The sequence below is a fragment of the Lepidochelys kempii genome, chromosome 12, assembly GCF_965140285.1.
Source record: "Lepidochelys kempii isolate rLepKem1 chromosome 12, rLepKem1.hap1, whole genome shotgun sequence".
In the NCBI taxonomy this organism is placed as follows: Eukaryota; Metazoa; Chordata; order Testudines; family Cheloniidae; genus Lepidochelys; species Lepidochelys kempii.
Window position 1 is genome coordinate 41,599,374 of NC_136391.1, and position 17,062 is coordinate 41,616,435.

General features: G+C 40.3%; 1 protein-coding gene across 4 annotated transcripts in view; it reads left to right on the top strand.

The window, feature by feature from the left end:
* NFAT5 (nuclear factor of activated T cells 5) overlaps nucleotides 1-17,062 on the top strand; it is a 150,540-nt gene that overhangs the window by 97,232 nt on the left and 36,246 nt on the right. For all 4 annotated transcript variants that reach the window (XR_013634503.1, XM_073308338.2, XM_073308337.2 and 1 more), the window contains exons 6-9: nucleotides 560-732; nucleotides 4,113-4,247; nucleotides 4,457-4,509; nucleotides 7,871-8,003. Coding sequence is in view for 3 of the 4 variants with exons in the window: in XM_073308338.2 (XP_073164439.1) it covers nucleotides 560-732; nucleotides 4,113-4,247; nucleotides 4,457-4,509; nucleotides 7,871-8,003 (494 nt within the window). In the remaining variant the exon portion in view is untranslated. The remainder of the gene's footprint in view (nucleotides 1-559; nucleotides 733-4,112; nucleotides 4,248-4,456; nucleotides 4,510-7,870; nucleotides 8,004-17,062) is intronic.

Below are 17,062 nucleotides of genomic sequence, written 5' to 3' on the forward strand. Positions count from 1 at the left end.
AGCCGTAAGTCAACCATGTGAGTACATGAAGTTTCTTCATGCTTTCAGCCAAGGCATTACTGTCTTGACAAAGAAGCTTAGAGTGGAGGTAGAATTTTGGTAAAGTAGCTCTTCATGTCCCTAGTTTGCATTACTCCTTCAGAACTAGCTTTTCAGTCTCCCAAGAGTGAGGGGTGGGGATCTGCAGAGTCAAATTGAGTGGCTGGCAGAGTTAATATGGAATAAATTGAAGTTCTGTAGGTTTGCAGTCTTCATAGTTTCTCACTACTTTTTTCCTTGCTTCATCATCTCCTGGACAAAGCAGGCAGGGATGAGTTGAGGCTAGGGTGATATAACTCCCTTAGAGATGCCGTTTCAGTGCCCTGTCATGTGTTAAGGCACATGAACTGCTTTGGACTCTTAACTGCATTTAGAAAATTCTGACTCTGTTGCATGGTAAACAAATCGGAATAGATCTATTGAGATGGTAAACCTACTGAACTCCAGGTTCTGGTCAGTTTTATAGCTGTAGTTTTGGAAGTCCTACTGGGTTATTAACTCAAATGTTATGTGTTGCTAGGGTTGATTGTGTAGGAATACTGAAGTTGAGAAATGCAGATGTTGAAGCTCGAATAGGGATTGCTGGTTCCAAGAAAAAAAGCACCCGTGCCAGATTGGTATTTCGTGTTAACCTCACTCGGAAAGATGGCTCAACTTTAACGCTCCAGACACCTTCCTCTCCGATTTTATGCAGTAAGTAGCAAAGTAAAAATTGTAATCGGAGGAAGCTGGGTTTTAATATGATTTAAATCACTGTGACTCACTGTCGCCTCAGGGAAAGTCATCTATAAACGTCTTTGTGCTTCATTTAATCCAGCTGTAATAGTCTGTGTTAAAAAAACAAAACAAAAAAAATCCACCAACACAAAAATCTTGTTAAACCTAGAGTTGAAATTTCCTTGGAACATTGTGGGGTCTTTAAAATCCTTTTTCAGTTATAATTTCCTGATTTGTAATTAAGCCACGTGCTGGTTTTGAAAGTTGAAACATTTTTTACTGCATTGCCTTGAGCTGATCACAAAATGAAATAAGCTTTTCTGCTACAGGCTGTTAACATCATTGTTATATTGTAAATGTAGTTGTCACCGCCCAGCTTTGAGGAGTAGAAGTGGGTAAACAGTTTTGTAGAGTTATAGCAGTTCATCAGGTTGGAAGTTAGTTCAGTTCTGATTAAGACAATGGAAAATTATTATTTTTTACCACTGAATGTTAGAATGCTCTGTTTGGCATTGAAAACACATGTGTGGGCTGAATATTTGTATTTAACTGAACAGTATGGGAGACAAAACCAAAGGTTGCAGCAGAAGGTTAGAGGCTCTTACCCCATATGGAGTCAGTCCCAGAGATGGCAGTACTAGAATGGCGGGATGTCTTTTATTCTCCATTCCTTGTGCAACCTCTCCCTCCCTCCCGGGAGCCACCACCAGAGGTGGTAGCAAGAGGATCAGGGGAGCTTCTTCCCTTCATCCCAGCATGAAAGGAGCTTTGGGACCCTGGAGAGTAAGAGCCTTCATAAGTTTTTGCCTTTTTTCTTTTTGTTTCATTCTCTCTCCACAACTTTTTATTGTGTTTGGAGGTCTGAGATCCTAAGTACTTCAGGTCTCTTAAATGGCAAATAAACTTAATGTTGTATGAAAACAAAATTTTGTCTTAACTATACAAAATATATAGGGAAAAGGGAGAAAGATTTGATTAGTTACATTAATGCCAATATATTAACTATTTAAAGACTACCATTACCTAGTTGTATGCGAATTTAGTTACATACATACAATGTAAAATTACTTTTGTAGACTTACCTGTAGTATTATAAACAAGTGCATCAAAATAATTGGTCAGATATGCCATGGAAAAAACAAACTCAGTATGAAGAACGTTTCCTTGTTTTTGGCATGAAGCCTGTAACCTAATTTCATTTTCCTGTTTTTCTCCCCTTTCCCTTTAACAGAAGCACTGCTACTCTTAGCCTTTAGCCTACCAAGTAGCACTAATGAACATACAGGATTAATAGTGGCATATAACTTATATTGAGTTACTTTTTGCTTATAAACCTGTTCTTCTGGTATGTTAACAATGTGACTTGTTTGCAGTGTACCTTTTACTGCACTTGTATGTTCTTTCATTTCTTAATATAAAGCTTAAAAATGTTGTCCTTCAGTTGTATAGGGCTGGGTAGCTGGAAGCTGCTGGTATATCTGTCATCGCGCCAGCAGTGTCCTTGGCACTATAGAAGGCACGCGCAAGTAGGCACATTCACTGCCCTGGGTGACGCTCCATTTTTTATTTAATGAGGGTACAATCCTATCTGATAAATGGTCTGAGAATATAGAAATAAATCACAGCAAGGACAAAATTTAATATGTACATTAATATATGTTGCCAGTGGCTTCTGATTCACAGAGAACTGAGGGCCTGTGTAATTGTAACTCATTGGTGAGTGTGTTTTTGAGTCCTCCTCTGTGCTGATTCACAGAGGATATGAGTTGTTGCAGCCCTTGGCTACAAAGCTTTAGCAGTTCACACTTTTAGCTCTGGAAGTCATGAGGTTTTAGCTCTGGAGGTCGTAAGGTTTTACTGAAATCTGCTATGGCTTCAGTGTCACAGAACTAGTAAGCTTTGTCACAGAAAACTTGAACATGCTATTTTGGACTTGAACATGCTATTTTGTGCTGTCTCTGAGTTGTGCCTGTAGATTTTTAGATTTGCTTGTGGATCTGCTTGCATAGATCAAAACAATATTGTTTGATTACTCCTTTGTAGTTCAGGCAATGCAAAATCTTTTTGCTGCTTCTAAACTACAAATAGATGATCAGCTTCAGCAATAGTTTTGCTTTATGTCCAAATGAATAACATGCTTATATATTAGTGGATCATTAGATAACTGTTATGACCTTAAAGGGACATTAACAACTTGAAAATAATATTTTTGCATGGAAAAAGTTGTACTCACTTTACTTAAGACTCCTATAGTTGACTAGAATAGCACAATTTTTTTCCAATTTGTTTACTTTGTGCATTTGGAGACACATTTTGTATAATCAGATGAAATACTTCCATATATGGTCAGATAATTACTCGGTTTTTCTCTTGCTAAAGAGATGCTGATAACTAGAGAAGCAGAAAGCGCCTTACAAAAGATATTAATGTTTGTTTGTATTTAAATCAGACCATACTGGAATTTTAAACCGAAAGTGGAATTTTTAAAAACTAGTCAATTAAAAATAAGTTGATATTGTCTCTTTTACTGTAAGACTAATGGTTTGCGCTGGTTGCACTCATGAAACCTGCACTTAATTACTGTAGCTATCTCAGTTTGTGCCATTCCTTGCAATCTTCTTCACCCAGAGGGCAACAAAAATGATTAGGGGGTTGGGGCACATGAGGAGAGGCTGAGGGAACTGGGCTTGTTTAGTCTCCGGAAGAGAAGAGTGAGGGGGGATTTGATAGCAGCCTTCAAAGAGGATGGAGCTAGGCTGTTCTCAGTGGTAGCAGATGACAGAACAAGGAGCAATGGTCTCAAGTTGCAGTGGGGGAGGTCTAGTTTGGATTTTAGGAAAAACTATTTCACTAGGAGGGTGGTGAAACACTGAAATGGGTTACCCAGGGAGGTGGTGGAATCTCCGTCCTTAGAGGTTTTTAAAGCCCAGCTTGACAAAGCCCTGGTTGGGATGATTTAGTTGGGGTTGTTCCTGCTTTGAGCAGGAGATTGGACTAGATGACCTCCTGAGGTCTCTTCCATCCCTAAGCTTCTGTGATTCTATGATTTCCTCTCTGAGAGTTATAGACATACCTCTTCATGAGAAAAGGGATGTGCATAATTTGTTAGTGATTTTGGGGTACATATCACCCAAATGGAGAATTTACAGGTCATAACTGTTTTACCATGTGAAATGAAATATTGGAAACAAATAGTTTCTAAGTTTCATGCTAACTTCTGTTATTTGTTGTGTAAGTACAGGCAGAGGTTTTGGAATGATTTTGATCTTTGCTTGAAATTATGTAAAAGAAAATACCTTTTTGTCAAAGGTATTAGTGTTCCTTTTATTTTAAACTGCTCGTCTTTCCAATTGTAGCTCAACCAGCTGGTGTGCCAGAGATCCTCAAGAAAAGTCTGCACAGCTGTTCAGTGAAGGGGGAAGAGGAAGTCTTTCTGATTGGCAAGAACTTTCTTAAGGGAACAAAAGTGATCTTCCAAGAGAATATTTCTGGTCAGTGTGAAAAATACAGGGGCTTGGGTGGAGGAAAGGAGGACATGTTTGGGTTTAAAATCCTACTACTTGGTTTTGTTCCACTTCTTAAGAGCTAATGAAGCATCAAATACTATAGCAACTCTATTGAAGACACCAAAACAATATTTTAGTTTTGTATAAATGCGCAATAAAAGTTATAATATATATATTTTTTTACTTTCAATCAGATGAAAACTCTTGGAAAGCAGAAGCTGAAATAGACATGGAATTATTTCATCAGGTACTTACTCATACATTGAATACAAATATCTGAAAATGTTCCTGCATCATCACTCAAGACAAAAGCTTGATTCTTAGCTTTATTCTCATTGTCTTGGCCAGTAGAGACCAGGAAGGCTTGCTCTTCACACATACAATGCAAAGAATATAATTAAGGAAATTGTGTCTAGTATGATTTCACATACTATATACTGGAAGCATGATAGTTTTGTGTTGATAATGTTAAGAAAAATATTCTACTCTGAAATTCCATTTTCAATCAGCACTACAAGTAAAGAATAATACTTAGCTAACTTTGAGGGGGAAAAAAAAATTAAGGAAAAACAATGTGTTTATCACATGCACAATCTATAATTTTACATAACTTATTTTACTTACTACTTGACTTTTTTGTCCATGTAGTCTTCCAACTTTAATATTCCCTTAACATAGCTTTTTGCACTTAATGGAGTAATAATTTTTTAACAAAGAAAGCATCTGTCTGTCAAAATTGAGCATCTGGTTATATCTTGGCCAACTCACAAGTAGTAAGGCAGATAGTCAGTTTTAAGATTGAAAAACAGCCTAACGAAGGTACAGAAACATGTTTAACTTAGCTGCCCCCCTTAGAAAGGGAAAATACTAAGCCCAGAGAGAGAGAGAGCGCAAGAAGGCAAAGCTCCATGATATAGAGAATCTCTTCTTTGGTGGGAGTTCCTTTCCACCCCAACTAGTGTGTGTGTTTAAAAAAAAAAAAAGCTCTCATTGGGATTGTTGCTTTCCAAGGATATTTCTACGAGGTATTCCATATCCCTTTCCCAAGGATGTTATATTCCTCACTTGGTTCCCTATCCTACTAGTCTTTTTAAAATCTATTTCCATTTCTGTAAAACGGGACTACCTATGGCTCTAGGTGTGTTCAGTTTTACAATAAAGCACACAGCCCTACACACACCCTCAAATAGAATAAATGAAGAAGCTACTATATAAAAACCTAACTAAAGGCTCACTGAGGCGAAAGCTAAGGGGTGATTTGCAGAAGGCCCCACTGTGTGATGTGTAAACCCACTTAGAATGCAAGTGTTGTTTTATTCAGACTTGGCTGTAGGGGATTTCTAAACTGGTTTTAGAAGGAAAGAATATTATTTATTATCCCTAGCAATCTAAAGAAATGTTATGGAATGATGTCTTTGAAATTTTAAACAAACTGATGTCAAAAACAGAGTTTAAGGTATAGTTCTTGTCTGAAAATTGACAATGAAAATAGCATTGTGAACGTGCAAGTTATTTCTCTTATTGACTCCAGATCAGGCTACATTTGCAAGTAAAATTAAGTGGGTTTTCCCCCCCCCTCCGAGTTTGTGGCACTGGCAATTAATCTAGGATCTGAAAGTGGAACTGAATATCTTCCTTTATGGTGTGTTATAAGGAGACTAAAGGTTACAGCCACCAAATTATGCCCTTAGTGACACCAAAGCAACCCCATTGTTGTTAGTGGGTTTGCATAAATGTAAGTTGGTTTTGTAATTGGACACTTAAATACCACAATGATGGCTATGTGGTATAAAACACTAAATAGAAGGGGAACTTAGTAAACAATGCATGAAAATGTGTAATGACTCGAAATCTGCTCTTGCTGGCTGTGCAAGGTGAACAGAAATAACTTGCACAGCTCGTAGAACAGGTTTTCTGTGTTAACACACAAATAATAAGCAGAAAATACAGGGAACCTATATGTGAGTAAAATGGTGCTACTTTGCTATACTCTCTTCTCAGAGTGGAACTTCACAGTTAAGCCAGTGAAGGAGAATCCTTATGTAATAGTTGGTAAAAGGTTATAGTACATATAACATAGTTAAAAGGAAGGATCTAAAATTTTGCCCATGACTTTCACCTGTGGAGTTATTGTGTTATCAGTGCACTGTATTTTCTCTGTGCTCTTTGTGTCTGGCTAAATTTTTCCTTGTTTAGTGACACGTTCCCCAGTAACTGACTTAATCTTTGCACACAGTTAGGTGGCTTGTAGGCTGAATTCATATTGCAAACAGTGCTGACTGGAGCTGGTCATTTTTTTCTGTTGGTAAATTGCCCACAAACACAGTTTTTACCAGTTTCTTATTTCTAATGGTTGGACAGATAGTTTGGGAACAAAAGTTGTTCTGTGGATTGTTCATGATTGCATCTGCTGATGTCTGTTTGCTATTCATAGGTCTGACCTATGTCATATGTTAAATACATAGGTCTACCCTATGTATTTAACAGCAGTACTTTTTTGTTCATGAACTATTTGCAAATAAGTTGAGATGTTTACACATTTCTTTGTTGTCTGTAATTGTTTGAATTTTTTGTGCGAATTAAAAGAGCTTTTCCAAATGGCTGCAAAAGCACATCTGGTGTGAATACTCCAGCGAATATTTATTTGTGACACTTTTGCTTTCTGTGAACATTCTTGCAAATACTCATTCAAATGTCCTTGAATAAAAAGAATTTCAAATACTAGGGAACTGAATTGGGAGGCTTTATTTACAGGGACTTTTTTGCTGCATTCACATAGCCCAATGCGTAATACATTATCTTTAAAGGGTAGGTGATAGAAATGACTGAAACCTTCCATGCAAAAATTACCGTAAAACTCTTGTAATGCTGCAGAATAAAAGGGACTAGAGGAAAGTACAAGTGAATTCTGCAGAACAGAATTAAGCAGCCCTTTGACTCTTCTGCCCCTTGTCTTGTCTTTCGAAGTGGATGTCCTTTTATCTTTTTCATATCTTCTGTGTTTACATAACTTGCCACTACATATGAAATAGTAAATATCTTGAATTCAGGAGATGTACTGGACTCTTGTACTCAGGTTCTCTTTGCCTGAGATGCTGGAACCTGAACCTCTCTGCTCATATTGAGTACAGAGGCCCTATTCAACAAAGTACTTAAACATGTACTTAATTCTCTTTGCTTTCAGTGGTATTTAAGCACATGTTTTAAAGTTAAGCACATACGTAAGTGCTTTGCTGAAGCAGGGCCGGAGTTCAAGGGTATGTGTATGTCTTTCCCACTCTTCTCCCCCCTCCCCCGCCCCGCCCTCCCCATTTACACTATATGTTACAAATAAGCTCTGTATAGGCAGAACATTCCAGTGCCCTTTTCAGCTCAACATGGTTGTCCATTTCTTTTAAAAGAAGCACAGCTTCACCACCTTCCCCCAGTCTACTCCGCACTTCTTACAGGTTTTGTTTTACTAGAATGTATTTGTTAGGGTTTGTGCTAGTCCATTTTTTAATTTGATTTGGCTTTCTTTGTATGGATAATAGTTACCTTTTAAATTGCAATTAAAATAATGAAGAAATCTTTCTAATATGAACTCTCTCTCTCTCTCGGCAATACAGAATCATCTTATTGTGACGGTGCCACCATATCATGACCAGAAAATAACCTCTTCTGTTTCTGTGGGGATATATGTGGTGACCAATGCTGGAAGATCACATGATGTGCAGTCATTTACATACACTCCAGATACATGTACGTAAAGTGAAGAAATGAGGGATGGGAATGGACAAAATTGCCTGCAAGGTCTTTTCTGATTTTAATTTCTGAATATTGAAGCAGAGAGAAAGGGGCTAACAAGGGTAGCAGCTGTGTGAAGTTGGGTAATAGGCTTTTCAACAAACATACGTGCTCAACAATAATATACCATTACAATGACATTTCTTCTTTGATAAAGTGGTACCTATGTGTGCTTAAACAACCTTCTGAAATTTCAAGGTATTCTAGGAAGAATGTTTTGAGTCACCAGCATGACAGTTCCTCTACTGGCCAAAGCACTTTGAAAGGCTCCTGGTTCCTTCCCTCAGCTGAGGACTCTTCTGTGCCCCAGACCCTAATATAGGGAGGGACAGTAACACTCATGGTTGCAATAAAGACAGGGATGTGTACTTTCGAGTACTGGAAGAGCCACCCTTAGAGATGTCATGAAAGCAAATAGTTAGCTCAGCTGTCTACACCCTGGATCCTGAGTCCTAAAATTCATCTCTGAACAGGAGGCTAAACACAGAATGAAGTCAAATCGCAATTGTATTAGTTGTGGTGAAAAGGCTTGCAAAGGATGAGGAGACACTACACATGGTGGACAGGTGACCGTAGAGGGAAAGGGGCTTGAGGAAGAATTAGGGAGCAAATGTTTCCTCACTGCTCTAAAATAAAATATAAGGCTTTTGTTTTCTCGTAGACTGTGTAATATTTCACCAACTATCAAAATGTTTTTCTTCAGTCCCAGTAAACTTTGATATTGCAGGTTATCAACATTTCTCTGGTTACTTGTTATATCAACGTCGGAAATGTTAATATTCTGGGAGCGCCTCTTGTTAGCAAAATCCGCTCTGTCAAGAAATGAGGTCTGAAGGGTTAACTTCCATCCTTGTTACGGTATGTAGCGAGGGAATCCCAGCCAGATACAGGCTGCTGCTTTCACATAGTAGTATCAATTTCAGGTTTATATAAGTTCAAACAAGGAAGAACCCAAGCTGTAGGGCAAGTGAAGGTACAGGTGTTTGCAGTGGAAGATATAGCAAAATAAATAGCACCAAGCATTCTGTGTAGAAAGATCCAAGGGTGCAAATCATACAAATATATTCTGTTTTTTGATGCCACAATCTCTAATACAGTAACCAGCTTGCTTGTTCAATTTAGAAATGAAAATGAAACTTTACAAGTACACTGCTAATTCTTTTTTTATTTTTAACTTGAAAACTATATTGACTATCTTAGGCTGGGAATAAGATGTAAATTTGTTTTATGTGACTGATGCCCCATAATTCACTAATATGACCGATACATTGTGAGACTCTTACACTGCAGAGATAAGATACGCAACTTAATAGTACTCATAGGGGATGTGATTTTATTTACTTCTGTTTATGCGGGGAGGTCAAGCTGTCAGGCAAGGGGATCTCCTATGTAATGGCAAAAAGGGCAATGAAAAGTTCTGCATAGCTGCAGTTGAATACATAGAGCAGAAGCACAGTCAGCATAAAACAAAGGATGAACGGAAGAGTTGTGCAGGCTCTGTTAGCACCACTGTACGAGCCTGTGACTGTAAGGAAGTACCTCTAGAGAGGTATAGTAACAATTTATCTTAGGCCTCGTCTACACTAGGAGGGAGGGGGAGATCAATCTAAGATACACAACTTCAGCTACGAGAATAGCGTAGCTGAAGTTGACGTATCTTAGATCGACTTAGAATCACCTACTTCGCGTCCTTGCGGCGCGGGATCACTGCTCCCCCGTTGACTCCGCTTCCGCCTCTCGCCGTGGTGGAGTTCCGGAGTCAACAGCAGAGCGATTGGGGATCGATTTATCGTGTCTACACTAGATGCGATACATCGATCCCCGAAAGATCTATCACTACCCGCCAGTCCGGCTGGTAGTATAAACTTGGCCTCATTCCCAGACTTACACATATTGGATCTCTTTTTCAGTGAGGCTTCAACTGCACTTCCCACATGTTGCATGTACTCAGTGCAGTAATAACTGCATGCTGGTGGTAGAATTTTAATGTGCAAATTCCATTTGGACAAATTTTGCAATGGACAGAAAATTGCTACCATAACAGGTTCACACAGGTGTGTGCACAGAAAATTGTGCCTGCATAAGGAGTGAATATGGGGCTCATTTGTCTGTTGGTATTCCCAGGCTTGTAACATAGTCTTTAGACACAAAATTCCTCTGAAATGCTAGTTAATGATTATTTTAAATAGTAAACCTACAGCTCTTCATTTTAGTGCTATATATATTTGATCAGCTGTGAGAGTCTCATCTTCTGTTTTCTGTCTATCAGGGTGGGGGCAAGGAAAGATGTAATAGATTCAATAACAGGTCAACACTATGGATGTACTCTTACCTTGATACATAAGGACTTTTGTGTGTCATTCTCCATGCTCCAAAATGAGAATATAATAAGAACCTGATGTCTTGTTGTCCTATATCTCTCATTGCTATTTCTGCAGAGCAAAGGAATTCAAGGAGAACTCTCATGAATATGGTCTACCTGAAACATTAAGATTAGAGAAATGTTGAAAGCGGCAGCTAGATATTGGAGTTATACATTAATTGCAAATGCCTGAGAGATTATATACTGTAAACCTGTTAAAAAGACATAAAAGCTTTGCGATGGTGAAAACCTTCAGTGCAGCTATTTGTAGTCCGTAGGCTGAGATACTCTAAATAAAACTCAGGGGAGTTTGACACTTGACTCCCTTAGGCTCCTTTTGAAAATCCCAATGCATGGTCTACCTGTGGTTACTTGTATACAACATGGCTGTCAGTAGAATGGACAGATAGCTTTACATCATCTGCTTGTGAGAGAAGAGAGCTAGAAGTTTATTCCCTATATTGAATGTCTAAAGTAATTTTGGTAAAATATTAATGGTCACACAAAGTTTATAATGAGCTTGTGGGGTACAGCCTAGCGTTCAGGTCTTTGGCCCAGTGACCCAAAGAGAGTCTTCTGTTTAGAGATGGTGCATTCATAGAATATCTGTATTCAGCTCCACAAAAACTGTATTTCATATGTGTGTTGTAAAATGTGTTTTCCAATATCATACTGGTATTCATGGTACACCATCTGTTTTTATTATGGGGGAGAGGGTTCCAGGAGCATTTGCATGACTCAAAGACTTTTTTCCCTTATTTTTCACTTACTTACTTTGGTATCTGTATTAGAAGATGTAATCTTGTCAGGAGATGTAAGTGAACATTTTTCTCCTGAATTTATCCTGATTGTTTTCTGGCCTCCAGTGATAGAAGTGAATTACTGAATGATTGTTAAACTGATGTATTTTATGAGGACCTATTTGACCTGGAAATATGTAACTAATGTGTGTTGTGTATTTTGTATGGGTTCTTTTTTGAGTGCCTGTACACATAGAATCATAGGACTGGCTACTGCACTCATGGAAGGACTGAGTATTGTCTAGACCCTCCCTGACAGGTGTTTTATCTAACCTCTGCTTTTAAAAATCTCAACTGATAGAGATTCCATAATCTACATAGGTAATTTATTACAGAGCTTAACCACCCTGACAGTTAGGACATTTTTCCTAATGTTCAACCTACACTGCCTTTGCTGCAATTTACGCCCATATACCCTTGTTTAGTGCACTGAAGTTCGTATTCTTTTGGCCAGCAGTATTTCCTGGGGGCCGCATCTGCACCCTGTGTGTCCTCTTACCTCCAACTGAGGGCATAAAGGGCACAGTGACTCCAGCTGCCGCAGTTTCTTCTCCCGTGCCAGGAAGCCGTGTGATGTCTGAGCTTCTTCACTCACTGTGCAGTTTACCCATTGTTTGTACATGGCTGTAAAAAGATAGGTACATAGCAGTTAGTTGCTAATTAGTGTTGAGACATGTCTATGCCATGAGCACTACAGTGATGTGGCAAAAGGGAGGTTTCACTAGTGTGTGCCATGGAGTCTAGGTATTCCGGTCAGTATGCATCTAAGAGGGAGTTTCATTACCCTAGACTAGTGGCTCTCAACCTTTCCAGATTACTGTGCCAACAGTGCCCCTCTGCCATGTACATTGGCCAAACCGGACAGTCTCTGTGCAAAAGAATAAATGGACACAAATCAGACGTCAAGAATTAGAACGTTCAAAAACCAGTCAGAGAACACTTCAGCCTCCCTGGACACTCAATTACAGACCTAAAAGTGGCAATTTTTCAACAAAAAAACTTCAAAAACAGACTCCAACGAGAAACTGCAGAACTGGAATTAATTTGCAAACTGGACACCATCAAATTAGGCTTGAATAAAGACTGGGAGTGGATGGGTCATTACACAAACTAAAAACTATTTCCCCATGCTAATTTTCCCCCCTACTGTTACTCTCACCTTCTTGTCAACTGTTTGAAATGGGCCATCCTGATTATCACTACAAAAGTTTTTTTTTTCTCCTGCTGATAATAGCCCACCTTAATTGATTTGTCTTGTTAGAGTTGGTATGGCAACCCCCATCTTTTCATGTTCTGTGTGTGTGTGTGTCTTCCTACTGTATTTTCCACTGCATGCATCTGATGAAGTGGGTTTTAGCCCACAAAAGCTTATGCTCAAATAAATTCGTTAGTCTCTAAAGTGCCAAAAGTACTCCTTATTCTTCTAGGAAAGATAGTACTCCGTGGTAGCTCTCCTTTTCTCCCCAGCCATCTGCTCCTTGTGCATACCACTATCCTTGGTTCTATTGGACTCCATGAGGGATACATCACTGTAGAACACCATTGTCTGCATCTATCCCAATCCAGGGCTAGACCCCCTTTACCATCATCTCTTGGGGTGGCAGGGGTTACACCCAGCCTGTTCTGCTCCTCTGCCAGCTGAACAGTCTGCTCAAGGCTCTGATGAGGAGTTACAAGTAGAGGACTACCCTATCCTGGCTCCCCTCTCATCCTCATCATCATCCGTCTGTGGTATCTTCATCATCTACCTCAACCCCAGATGACTTTCAAGACATTCCAGGACTTGCAGCGCAGAATGCCTGACACATTGGAAATTCCAGCTGAGGTGGTCCAGGAAAAATCATGCACAATCCTGACATCTTGCGATGCCCATCAACAAGGGACTTCTATAGCCAGCCAAATTGCTCTGGCAGATACCTGCTTATTTGACACCAACATCAAAAAGAACAGATTGTTGCTCAAGTGCCTTCCCAGGGCTTTGAGCAATTTTATAGACATTTCACACCAGTGTTATTGGTTATTACAGCAGTGAATGAGAGGTTGAGGCAAAATCAAGAGAAAGCAACACCAAGAGACAAGGAACCCAAGAAATTAGATATATTTGCCTGGAAAATGTATCCTATGTACAGTCCCCAGATGAGAATCACCAATTACCATGCCCTGTTGATGAAGTATGGTTATTTGAATTGGGATTCCATACTCAAATTTGCAGACAAGCTTCCCCAAGATAAGAGTAGTTTAAGTCCTTGATAGCCAAAGGTCAACTTTTGGTGTGTATATTCCTCCAGGCAGCTCTTGGTACTGTGGATATGGCTTTTAGATCCATGACTACCTCAGTTGCTATTAGGAGATGTACTCCAGTCATCAGTGACCCATAAAGAGTTAAAACTGAGGCTCTTCCATTTGAGGGATGTGAACCTTTCAGTATGAAAATAGACAAAACTTCTCACTGTCTGAAGGACTTTCTGGCCATGCTGAGTTCTTTAGGAGTCCATACTGCTGCATCAAAGTGGAAGCTCTATGAGCCTCAACAACAGTAAAGGAAATCATTCTATATCCAATTTAGGCAACCTGAATCACTTGGAAAGCATGAAAAATTCCACATGAGGAAGTCATCTGCATGCAGTACATTGTCTGTGCTACAGCATTCATCATCATTAAAGCAGTAGATTTGACTTTTGGTCAGGAGTAACGTACAAATTCTGTTGGCTTTTCCTGTTTGTTCCCTTCATTTTAGGAATCATATATTTCATTTTCTTGTGGTCTGGAGCAATGTACCCTCTAATATTTTACATCCATGTACAGAATTAATTTTGTTATCTGAACCAATATGGAGGTGGTGCGTGGCTGGGGTGGGGACCACGGGTTCAGAGTGTGGGAGGGGATTCAGGGCTGGGGCAGAGGTTTGGAGTATGGGGGGTGAGGGCTGGGGATGAAGGGTTTGGGTTCTGGGAGGGGGCTCAGGGCCAGAGAGTTGAGATGTAGGAGGTGAGGGCTCTGGGGTGGGGCCAGGGATTGCGGGTTTGGGGTGCAGGCTGCCCCAGGGCTGTGGCAGAGAGAGAAGACTCCCCCCAGCCCTCTCTCACCACAGCAGCCCAGTGTCGGGGGAGATGCGCCTCTCTCTGGCCTTGGCAGCACTGGGGCTGGGGGAGAGGCGCCTCTCCTTGTCTGCGCAGCCCTTGATAGCCTGCTGCGCGGCCATGCAGCTTAGAGGGAATTTAGCTCTGGAGCATCATCGCTATGGACGATTGGATCCTGGAAATCCTATAGGGAGGCTATTCCATTCAGTTACAGATCCTCCCTAACCTCACACACACACACCTTCCCCATTCTTTTCAGGGACCCCCTCATGCGAACATGTCACATTGCGAGGTACAATCATTTCTCAATCTTAGAGAAGTTGAAGAATTTCCTCTAAAACACAGGGGGAAGGGATTTTGCTTTCATGACTTTGATTCCCCAAAAGAAATGGGCTGGTGCCCTATTCTAGATCTGAGACAACTGAACCCCTTCATTTGCAAGCTTAAGTTCAGGATGGTAGTTCTGGCTTTATTTATTCCAACCCTAGATCTACGCAACTTTGTATGCAGCTCTCAACCTTCAGGTTGCTTATTTACCAATAGCACTTCCTACATGTATGATGAATGAAGTCCCACTACCAATACAGGCTGCTACTATTCAGCCTATTGACAGCATGGAGAGTATTCATGAAATATCTAGCTTACGTCAAGAAACAAGGAGTTCAGATTCATCCCTGTTTACATGACTGGCTCATTTGCAGAAAGTCGTATCAACAGGTAACTGACTTTGCAACTCCTTGCCTTCCTGAGACTAAGTAATCAGAGAAGTCAGTACGAACTCCTACTCAAAAGATAAGTTATAGGTGTGGTTTTGGACTCCAGCAATGGCCCATTTGTTCCAACAAGGATTCCAAGCTATGGTAGATCTATCCGCCCACCTACAAATTAATCGCAAAACCAGTGTAAGAATTTTTCTGACTTTTGGGACACAAAACCTCCTACGTGTACATAGGTGAGCCTGCCAGACTTCACCACCTTTGCATACAAGGGTGGTTGAAGTCTGAATATCCGACAAGCAGTTTTGGATATGTCAGTGCACGTTCCCCCAGAAATCCTCTTGTCATTAAGCTGGTGGAAAGACTCTCAAAGTTTGCAAGTGTCCTCTCCACAATTACCATCAAAGACATTGGTGATAGATGCCTTCACATTGGGATGGGAAGTCCACTTACGACAATCTTCAGACATGGGGCATATGGACTCCTCAGGAAGCGTGGCTTCACATAAATATCTTGTAGCTAAGCGCCATTCATCAGGCACACACGATTTTCCTCTGAGTTCTAAAAGGCTGAATAAGTCAATTCCTAACAGACAACACTTCAGTAATGTTTTATATAAGCAAACAAAGGGGAGCAGATGCTTTGTCATGAATCTGTACATCTGTGGAACTTCTGTATGAGTCTGACAGAAATACTTATCAGGATTACAGAATATGCTGGCAGATCTCAGCAGACTATTTGCAAGTGACCATGAATGGTCAGTGAAGGACACTAAAATCCAAGACATTCATCAAGTGGAGTCATCCAGTCGTAGACCTCTTTGCCACCAAAGAAAACAAAGTGTCAAAAGCTCTGCTCCAGAGGAGGACCAAGTCTGGCATACCTGTCTGATGCATTTCTGATCCCCTGCTCTCCGGAACGGATGTATGCTTACCCTCCAATTCTGTTGATCCCAAGAGTTTTCGTGAAGCTCAGGCAGGATTGAGCCAGAATAGTCACGGTAGTTCAGGCATCACTGAGGCAATTCTGGTCCTCAGACCAGAAGAATATCTCCATCCAACTTCCAGTGCAGTTGCCTCCCCAGCCAGATGTGGTATCTCAGAGATGGACAGATCCTAGTATGACAGGTTTCAGAGTAACAGCCGTGTTAGTCTGTATTCGCAAAAAGAAAAGGAGTACTTGTGGCACCTTAGAGACTAACCAATTTATTTGAGCATGAGCTTTTGTGAGCTACAGCTCACTTCATTGGATGCATCTCAACTTTCTGCTCATCAGTTCATGTGTATTTCACATTTTTCACACCATACAGTTGCTACATTTTTTTTAAAAGTCTTATGAGGGTATGTCACAGGGTGACTTTGACACTTTAAGTGAGAGCAGGGCCAGTGCACCTGTGACTGGTCCATTCACCCCAGCTGACCTTTAAAAGAGGGCACCTGGTCTTAGAGAGAGAGAGAGACATGGTGAGGGGGAGTGTGAGGCACAATCAGAATAGGGTAGAGAAAAATTAGAGAGACATGTAGGGAAGCTGTGTGTGTTTGATGCATATGTTTATCCAGCATAACTACACAGTGGAAGCGTCAAGATCTGAGGCTCATTTTGGTAGGGCTTTCTTGAAATAATTTTTTTAGGTAGATTCTTCGCACCCACCTCCTTTGTCATCTAGGTTATTGATTGAGTCTCCAATAGTGGAATATATATGGACAAGCACTCAAAGAAGAAACAATTATTTACCGAACAGTAACTTTGGCTCTTTGAGATGTGTTGTCCTTATCTATTCCACAACCTGCCCTCTTTCCGTGCTACCAAGGAGACAGAAGAGATATGGGTTCTATATTGGTGAAGGAATGGAGAGGTGATTGGGGTAGCCTGCCCTTTATGCCCTCAGTTAGAGGCAGTAAGACACGCAAAGTGCCAGTATGGCCTGCAATGGACATCAGTGGCCAAAAGAATCTGAACTCAAGTGCATTGGGAACATGCACACCAAAAGTGGAATATATATGGATAAAACCTCTTGAAGAACCACAGTTACTGTAAAGTAAGTTGCCATTTCTTG